Raw genomic sequence first — 9711 nt, 5'->3', positions numbered from 1 at the left:
TGACCCTTCCCTCCGTGGCTTTGAGCTTAACACCCCTCCACACCTTCGCTAATTTTGGGGTCAAACCACGGGGTTTGGTGGCCGTCTGCCTCCCCTCAGTTCGGTGGGGTGGGAGGTGTGGGTGGAATAGAGTCTGGAGGCAAGGGCAGCTAAGCGTTGGGATTTGGAGGGCAATGCTTATGGCTTGTATAGAATAAATCTAACCGAGTTTGGCACAGCATTAGTCGTCTTCCTGCCAGGATTTAGGCTCTTGCTATCAAGGGTTTCCTCCATCTCATTTTTTACTTCCTCCGGATAGTGTTAAGCCCCCCATTGCTTCATTTCGCTTCCTTCTCTTGTGGCTGCAGGGAGAGCCGCTGCCCGTCTCGCAACCGTTCCTGCTCCAGGGTTACTGCTAAGTCTTGGCTGTTCCCGTTCCCAGCAGCTCTTTGTGTCCTGTGTGAGGTCTCACCTTGAGGAAAGACTTGCTGCTTCCTGTGTGTTCTTCCAAGTACATACTTGTGCTACGGGGCACCTCTGCCAAAGTGGAGCTGCTAGAAGTCCCAAGGCAGCATGGCTTTTCTGCCACGGAGGGATTAGCTCCTGGATTCATCCTGAAATTGTAGGGTAAGATGAGGAAAGGCAAAGGCATTGAGAGTCTGGATTTGCTTTGGGACAGGTTCTAAAGGTTTCTTGAACCCAGGCTTCTTCATGATAGCACCCATTGCTTGTCTGGGATGAGCTGCAGGAAATCTCTTGGCTGTGGAGCTGACATGCAGAGATGCTCAGTGGCTGCGTGGGTCTGCTGCAGCCTGAAGTGCTATATCCAGGACATATGAAGCACTTCATTCATCAAAAAGAGCTAGTAACTCTGCTCCTGAGTATTTTAAATGTCAGTGTGAACTCTGTCGCCGCTGATCAAAGCGGAGAAGGGTGGCAGCGTTGGAAGCCGCTTGGCTTTGTCTTGAGTACATCATACTTTGAAAAAAGCAGGTTTGAAACAGAGAACCCTTCGGCTTATTTTATTTCTTCAACTCTTGTGAGTAGCAGTAGAAATAAATTTTGATTTGGGAGCCAAGAAGACTCCTCTTGGTTCTCTTTCGCTGCTAGGAACTAAAAACAGCTGATCTAATTATTCACGCTCTCCTGTTCCACTCAGAGGGGAAATGTGACCATCAAATCACTTGGAGCAACGTTGTGATCACAAGATCCAGCTCACACTCATCATTTTCCATATGCCCTGCTTTATGGTGCTCAAACTACACAAATTATTTTAAGGCCTTTTTTCCCCTCTTTGCCTTCATTTTGTTTTGGTCTTTTTTTTCCGCATGGGTGGTTAGTACGAGCAGGCAGTGGAAACCCTGGATGAAAGGAAATAATTTCTATTAATAGAGGAAATAAATGGCAGAAACCTTTTCTGGCTGTGCTGCCTTTCGGGTGCCTGTCTGCACCTTGGCCTAGGAGGCCGTGTTTGGGCTGGGAAGCGTCTCCCTGGGCAGGTCCAAACACAGTATGTGATGGTGGGACCAATTCTGTTGAGACTCCTCAGCAGGATGAGTGTTCCCTGTGTCCCCAGGCCTGAGAGCGGCTGTTCCCGGTGAACTGCCGCCTTCCCGAGCGGAGGGAGCAGGTCTTGCTGTGCTGCTTGCACATCTGCGAGGTTGCCTTGGCTACCAGCTTGTCTGCAACTGAGAGGAAGGCTCAAAACAGGGCTGGCTTCAAGCTGTTTTCCTTCTTTCCGCAGAGGTTTCGTCATCCCTTCATGGAGAAATCGGGGGATTCTGGCTTCTGTGAGCGGTGGAGCAGGGGCTCTCTGCATTTCTCTGAAATGCTGGCAGTGCCACAGTCTCTCTGGAAACTTCTTGGTGCTCTTGGCTCATTCAAAGCCAAGTTCTTTATTTTCAGTGACCACATTGAGCATTGGCTGTTCTTGGGAATGCTGTGGGGGTGTAGGCATGGACTTGGACTGGGATGAGCAGGGTCCCACCCCGCTACCCTATACTTCTCCTGGCAGCTGACTGCTGTGAGTAGTCCCTTCCGTCCCAGCAGAGGTTGAATATCCCTTTGGAGTGGGGGAGTGACTCAAGTGGGGATTCAGGCCTGTGCATCCTTGGGAGTGCTCTTCAGTTAGGGAAGTGTGCCCAGAGCTCCTACCTGAGGTCTAAATGTGACTGGGTTCAATTCTCTGGTTGCTACACCTGGGACCTGCTCTGCGGAAGGTGAAGTCGGTCGGGAGCTTTTCTGAGCTGGGTGAGACCTTTTGATCGCCTCAAACTCAGCCCAGTTTAGCAGATTCATTCTCCACCCCTTTTTACAGGTTTTCTTTGCCCTTTCCAAGAAGCGTGGGTAGGGCAGAGCTCTTAGGCTTGTACTTTCTTCCAGCGCTGGGGGAGCTTAGAAACAAGAAGCTCTTCTCCCTCATGGAGAAGCTTTGACTAGTCATGGCTGTAGCTTAAGAGCCAGGGCTGGTGTCCAGGAAGCCTCAGGGGCTGCTGCTACTCCATATTCTGATGTCTCTCCTCTCTTGTGTGCTCCTTTTAAGCTTCTTCACAGGTTGGGATCAGCTCATGTTCTCCTGTTTGGCTGTGTTGAAATTAGCCCCTGCTGAGCACCCTGGTGTCTGTTTTGGGGTGCAGGAAGGGGTGCCTGTTTCTGGCTGGGAGGATGGTGGTGGGCTTGGAAGCAGGGAAAAGAGCTGGGATGGGGTTGATGTGCATGATCTGTGTCCTTTGCAGAGAATGAGCCATCCTGGGAAACACCCTGCTCTGAGCTTCTCGTCTATGTTTCCACGCCAGGCTGCGATGGGTTTCCCAGCCTAGACTCCAAGGAGAGCTGTAAGTGTTGGGGTTGGGAGCGGGAGGGAATGTGGCTGTTTCTGTGCCTGTCACTGGGAAGAAGCGCTGTGTGGTTACCCTTGGTTTTGGGGAGGGCACCAGTCCCCCATTACTGAGACACTGGGGCAGCGCAGGAGGGGACGTACCTGAGGGTGCTGATGAAGCAGTGGGGAGAGGTTTAAAACAGCAAGAGCGGCCCAAAATTCAGTTCTTCGGGGTCTCAGGGTGCAGTTCAGTACCTGAGCCCTGCCAGTGCTGTCATGGCCGTGTGGGACAGCCCCTGATGCTGTGTTTCAGATAAACTGTCCGTCTCCAAAGGCTCCATGCTGCTCTCTGCAGAGACCATCTGGGGAGCTCTCCGAGGTGAGCTGTGCTTTCCGCAGGGCCTTCCTGCTCTCCCTGCCTCGGGCCTGTGGGGATGTCTCACGGTGCCTCTCTCTTTCCATATACTTCTTTGTTAATTGAGCTCTGCTCCTTTGGGGGTGTCTGTGCTGAGAAAGGGACTGTGTGTTTTCCTGCAGGCCTGGAAACATTCAGCCAGCTCATTGGGAGAGATGAGAATGGCACGGTGAGTTCTGGCCTCGTCTCCTGGGGGCATCAGCTCTCCATAATGCCCCTGCCTCCATGGGGACAGACTGAGGGTTGCTGGGATGCTTGGGATGAGTGGGCTCAGCCTTGCCAAGAGCCAAGTGGAGATTCGTGGATCCAGCCGGATCCCTGCCTTCTGAGCGGGTAAAGAAGTGCTGCAGCTCCTTCTGGCCAGTTTGCACTCTGGGCAGTGAGGGCACCCCTGTCCTGCCAGCCCTGGGGACAGTGGTGACCCTCAGTGTCTCTTGCTAATGGCCATTTTCCCAACATCCTGCTCATGTCTTCCTCACGTCTTCTGTGTGCAGTACTACATCAATGAGACAGAAATCGTGGACTTTCCCCGCTTCCCTCACCGGGGACTGTTGCTGGACACCTCTCGTCACTACCTGCCTCTGAGAGCCATCCTGGAAACTCTGGTAGGGCACCCGTGCTGCGAGATGAGGTTTAATTGGGTGCCCCTTCCCCTGTGACAACTGAGCTCCCTTGTTTAGGTGATTTCTCAGCTGCCTTCATTAAAAAGAAATCCTTGAGGTATCTTGGATTCCTGCGGTCCAGGTTGCTCTCCAAGGCTGAGTTGTTTCTAAGGCAAGGGAAAACACTGGTAAAGGTGGCTGGTGGTTCTGTGTTCATCCCAAGCAGAATTAAACTTGCAGGTTTCCACCAGTGGCTCAGTTACAGGGAGAGCAGGGATTTTACTGAGCAGAAGTATTCCTGGCCCTGTGCAGCTTTTTGTGTTTACAGGGAGGTGTCTGAATCCCTCTTGGATCTTGGGGAGCATTTAGAGACTCTGCCTTGTCCTTCTGGAGCAGGAGGACCTTGTCCCCTATCTGTGGCAAGCTGGATGACTTTTCAGGAGGGATGAGGCACGTTGATCTTTGTCCCTGTTGCTTCCCAGGACGTCATGGCTTACAACAAGTTCAACGTGTTTCACTGGCACATTGTGGATGACCCATCTTTCCCCTATGAGAGCTCCACGTTCCCAGAGCTCAGCAAGCAGGTAATGCTCCTTGATCCCCACGTAGTGCCCAGCTCAGGTGAGCAGATCCCCTGCCTCTGCTCCTGAGCTTTCCCATGTTCGCAGGGAGCCTTCAATGCCATGACCCACGTGTACACAGCCAGCGACGTGCGCACCGTGATCGAGTACGCCCGCCTGCGCGGCATCAGAGTCATCGCTGAGTTCGATACCCCTGGCCACACCCTCTCCTGGGGGCCAGGTGAGGAGCAGACCCTGCCTGCTGCTGCTGCTCTGAGGAGAGTTGGAGTTGTCCCAGGGGCAGGAATGGGAGCTGCAGTCTGGACCCTAAAAGCTGGGTGTGGGCAGCAGTGTCCCACAGGCTGGCTTTGAGGAGGAGCAAGCCATTATTTGGGGGATGTGGGACCCAGTGGTCCAACTTCTAGAGCAAAATCCGAAGGGAAACATTTCCATCTTTTCTTGGGTCCAAGCTGGGTGATTTTTTTGTGGGAACATCTGCTCTTCCAAAACTATTATCATGGCTATTGCAAGGATTTTGTGTTTAACTCAGGGTACAGCTGGCCAAGCTTCCTTGCTCTACTCAGCTGTGTCCCAGTCCTGACACACCGCTCTCTGCTCCAAGAACTGCATCTCCTCTTCCATGTCTGGAAGTGCAAGAAGCTCCAGGAAAACATTCCATTGTCTTTTTCTTCCCTTCCCCTGCCTCCAAATGCCAAGGCCCGTGTTAGAATTCACCACGTGTGTGGTCACAATGGGAACTGTGGCTGTCCCTCCTTCCCTGTCCCCTGATGGCCCTGTGTTGTGCTGAGGGGCACTGTAGAGGATGACATGGTCACACTTCGCCCCTTCCTCACCATCCTGCATTTGTTCTCATCAGGTGCTCCAGGCCTCCTGACTCCCTGCTATACGGGCAAGGCTCCTTCTGGAGTCTATGGGCCCATCAACCCCATCGTTAACAGCACCTACCAGTTTGTGACCAGTTTGTTCCAGGAGGTCAGTGCTGTGTTCCCAGACTTCTTTCTTCACCTCGGTGGCGATGAGGTGGATTTCACGTGCTGGTGAGTCTGTGATCAGTCTGAATGGGGACTGGGGGAAAGTATTTGGGATTGGAGTCCCAGCCTATCGCTTCTTGATCATGATCTTTGGTGTCCTGCTCTCCCAGGCCAGGGGTAGCACTGATGCTTGGGATTTTTGGTATTTCTGTGCTCATGGTGATGCTGGATGTAGGGAGCTGCTGGTGCTGGTCCAGCCACAGCTCTGGAATGCCTGGGCAAGCCTTGGACTGATGTGGGAGGGGCTTGACCATGCCTTGGCTTTATTCCAGAGGTCAGGTTGCAATGGTTTTGTTCCTTCTCTTTGGTGCACAGGAAATCCAATCCAGAAATCCGTGCTTTCATGAAGGAGATGGGCTTTGGTGAAGATTACAAAAAATTGGAGTCTTTCTACATCCAGAGGTAAGGACAGGGCATCCAGGGCCTGCAGCTGCACTGTGTGACTGGCACAAATGTCTTCTGTCTTGGGGACACCAGATCTCCTTTTCAGGAGCATCCCCATTGGTCTTGTCTCCCTGACCCCAAAAGGGAACATTTTAGTGGGAGATTGGCCACAAAAAAGCCTGGGGCTGATGAGAAAGGGGCTGTGCTCTCTCCCTTCTCCTTCAGAAGCACCTCCACATCCCACTGAGGATGTTGGGAATATCTGTGCTGCTCCTTTGACTCTATGTAACCACCAAAGAGGGCATCAGTGGGATCACCCAAAACTCGGTACTTTTCCCACTCCAGGCTTCTGCACATTGTCTCTTCCCTTGGAAAAGGTTATATTGTGTGGCAGGAGGTGTTTGACAACGACGTGAAGGTGAGAGCTGCATGTGCTGGGGTGAGCGGTGCCCGCAGCCCAGCCTGGTGCACTGGTGTGCTCTGGGGGGGCCATGCTGGGGCTGGTGGGGGTTACTCTGTAATGGGACTGGGGTCGATCTCCAGATGGTGCTGCCAGTGAGCTGCCCTCATGGTGGCTTTATCACACTGCTGCCAATGCTTCGCTCCCTCCAGGTTCTTGTATATTCGTCTGCAAGATGCAGGTTTTAACCCTGCCCAGGACACTCTGCAAACGGCCTTATCCCTCCTTCTGTTGCTCCTGCAAACTAGATGGGAAGTGGCTCAAAAATCGAGCCCAAGTCTGCCTCAGCTTCCTTTTTGGGGTGTGGAGGGGGTCAGGGCGCTCTACTCGGGGGAGCAGGTGATGCTTCTGTCACCGCAGCGATCCCCTGCACCGTGTTCACCTGTGCTCCTCAGCTGAGGCCCGACACCATCATCCACGTGTGGAAGGAGAACTCCATGCAGTACATGAACGAGATGGCCAACGTCACCAGGGCTGGCTACCGGGCTCTGCTCTCTGCACCCTGGTACCTCAACCGCATCTCCTACGGGCAGGACTGGATAGCAGCCTATAAGGTGGAGCCCTTGAGCTTTGCAGGTGTGTTCCTTGTGTCCCCTGACTGCATGGCAGCTGGCTTGGTGCTCAGACGTAGCGCCAGAACTGGCTGTCTTGCTGTCCCCTCCACAGGCAGCCCTGAGCAGAAGGCCCTGGTGATGGGTGGTGAGGCCTGCATGTGGGGTGAATATGTGGATGTCACCAACCTGACCCCCAGGCTCTGGTAAGAGAGGCCACTGGGAGGTCACTTGGGTCATGTGGGGCCAGGCTTGTGTCCCTTTTCTTTACCACTGAGCATCATGTGCTGAACTTGTGGGTTTGGTCTGCACATGGTGCCTGTCCTTATCCCTTCTGTGCCGGTAGCAGCTTCACTGAGGCTGAAATGAGGCTTTGCAAGGCTGTAACAACCTGCTGCTGCAACCAGGCTGTGTTTAACACCTGTCTGTCCTGTCACCCTGGTCTGCTGCTGGTGGGCATGTGTCCAGCAATGGATCTTGGGATACTCTGAAGCCTTTGTGTGTGGAAGGACTCTGGGCAGGAAAGCGTTTGGGAGCTCAGGGCTTCAATGTGAGACGCTTTTGAGCTCCCCCCTGTCCTGACTGCCTGTCCCTTGTCCTCAAGGCCAAGAGCTGGGGCCGTAGCTGAAAGACTCTGGAGCAATGAGACCGTCAGGGACGTGGAAGATGCGTACGCCCGGCTGGCGGAGTTCCGCTGCACCTTGCTTGGGTAACCGTCCTGGGACTGCTCCCCCCGGCACAACTGCTCTGGGCTCAGCCCTGGGAGGGCAGCGAGGGAGGGAGAAGGGCTTGCCCTGCTGCAAAATGACCCTTGTTCCTCTGGAAAGCCCTGGTTTCCCTGGTGCCTGTGCCGTGGGCAGAGCTTGCTTTGTGCAGTGCTGGAAGAGCTCTCCTGCTGCCGGCGTGGGCTGGTGGCTTTGGCGAGGAGAGGGCTTTGTGCTGAGGAAGGAGGGGACTTGTCAGCTCTTGCCACTCCTCCTGCAGCACCAGCTTCCCTGGGAAACCTGTCCTCACCCTGTGCTCCCACACATGAGCAAAACACTGAGTTTATAAGTACAGTATGAAAACCACTCCCTCCTTGTCACTCCTGGAACGGGGCACCCATGGCCACCCTGTGCCGCTGGAGCCCCTCAAACCCAGTGGTGGCTCTACCTGTGCCCTCTCCCTGATGCCATCTTTCTGTTCTCTTCCCAGGCGTGGTGTCCAAGCACAGCCTCTCTACATCGGATACTGTGACCGTGAATTTGGCGGGCTTTGAAGGGAGAGCCCTGCTGCCCTCAGTCTCTGTGCACGGAGGAGGAATGTCCCTCCCTCAGAAGGGCAGAGGGACCCCTTCCCACCCCACCTTCTGCTCTGGCTTCATTGCAAGGAACATTTTTTTGCCTCGGCATGCACTCTTTGCCTCTTTTTCTATTTTTATTTCTTCAGATCTGTAAATAAATGACCTCAAAGAGGAAAAAGGTGCCTATTCCTGCTCAGCTGGGGCTTGGGAGACCGTGCAAGGGTTAGCAGGAGATGGGTAGGGCTTGCTCCAGAGACGCTGGTGAAGAAGCATCATCCCGGTGGCTCTGGAGCTTGCAGGGTGCCTGCTCAGCTGGATAAACTGGGCTTAGCCTCTGCTGCTGTTGCAGGGTTTGCTTCTGCAGTCATGTTGTGCTGTGGGGTCCTGTCCTTGTCCCTCCTCTCTCCTCTGATGGCCAGGCCTGCAAGCCACCACGTGTGCTGCCCTAAACCCTGGCTGCTGCCACCTCCTCTGGCTTCTCCTCAGCAGATGACACCCTGGAGCCGCTTTGAGGAGCCCTTGCAAATCTGCTGAGTGGTGCATGGATATTATGAAATCTTTGCTCAGCTCTTCAGGCTGTCACCTCTCCCTGGGATTTGGCCAACTGACCCGTCCTCCTCCTGCTCTGTTATTCTCAGGATAATTCTCCAGGTCTCTTCCATCCAGAGGAGTTGGTTTCAATGGTGTTTTCCTTGCAGAAGAAACCAGTGGTGCTGCTTTCCCACAGAACTGGGACAGGTGTGATTGTTGTCCCTCAGAGGTTGGGGTTGCCATGCTGGAAACAGCATTCAGCTGAAAGCAGGGAATCTCTCGGGGAGAAATCCTGGCTGGATGGGACTGTTGTATGTGTGTCTTGGTCTTAAGTGAGTGAGATGCCCTGTTATGGCTGGAAACCTTTTATGATTGCACTTTAAATTAAAAATAGTGAATTAACAGTTATTACTGCCGCCTGGTTTTATAAGTTGGATTTTTAAATTTTTTTTTTCCCCAGTGTGCTGTAAAGTGGTACCTTGGCCATGTGCTTTTGTCACTGCAGGGAGCTGCTGCCAGCAAGGCTGGGGTAAGAGGGACCCTGGCTCTGGGAGGGGTGCTCTGCTCCCAAGAACAATGCTCTGTTCCCAAAGATGATGCTCTGCAAGAGAGACTCTTCACCATGCTGTCCCAGTTCCCTGCCCTCATTCCACCTGCCCTTCCACCTTGCTGGGCTCCCTTTCCCCCGTAGCCAGGTGTGAGACCCCCCCCAGGACTTGGGATGCCCATGGAGGACCCCCCCAACACAGCACCTTCCGCTGAAGCCTGGTATTGTGATCCAGGTTAAACATCACACCCATGATCCCATTTTCCAGGGTGTCTGCGCCAGCATCTTCCCAAAACCACCATCATGGAGGTGGCTCAGTGACGTTTCCACCCTTGCAAGGGCCGGGATCCCGGGAGCACCCCGCTTTCCCTGCCGCGGCTTTGCCGGGTGGCCCGTTCCTTCCAGAACATCTATTTTGGTCGTGTAAAACTTGCCGGGGAGCAGGGAACAGGGAACAGGCAGCGTGTGAATCACTCGGGGCCAACGGGTTTAAAAATAAACCCAAGCGGCGGCGAGGAGCAGCCGCCACG

At 53.9% G+C, this 9711-nt stretch overlaps 1 protein-coding gene across 1 annotated transcript; it reads left to right on the top strand.

Annotated features, from left to right (window-relative positions):
• The first annotated feature begins 2460 nt into the window (after positions 1–2460).
• Positions 2461–9042, top strand: HEXA (hexosaminidase subunit alpha). The gene is made up of 14 exons (XM_017731134.1): positions 2461–2532; positions 2715–2813; positions 3111–3176; positions 3335–3381; positions 3707–3817; positions 4297–4398; positions 4483–4615; positions 5252–5432; positions 5742–5828; positions 6156–6228; positions 6666–6846; positions 6937–7027; positions 7426–7530; positions 8016–9042. Exons 1-14 carry the CDS (start codon positions 2490–2492, stop codon positions 8077–8079), a joined length of 1383 nt encoding a protein of 460 aa, XP_017586623.1. The 5' UTR covers positions 2461–2489; the 3' UTR covers positions 8080–9042.
• The last annotated feature ends 669 nt before the right edge of the window (positions 9043–9711 follow it).

This window comes from Corvus brachyrhynchos, unplaced genomic scaffold (genome assembly GCF_000691975.1).
Source record: "Corvus brachyrhynchos isolate BGI_N302 unplaced genomic scaffold, ASM69197v1 scaffold164, whole genome shotgun sequence".
Classification (NCBI taxonomy): Eukaryota; Metazoa; Chordata; class Aves; order Passeriformes; family Corvidae; genus Corvus; species Corvus brachyrhynchos.
This window is presented reverse-complemented; position numbering and strand designations above follow the sequence as displayed.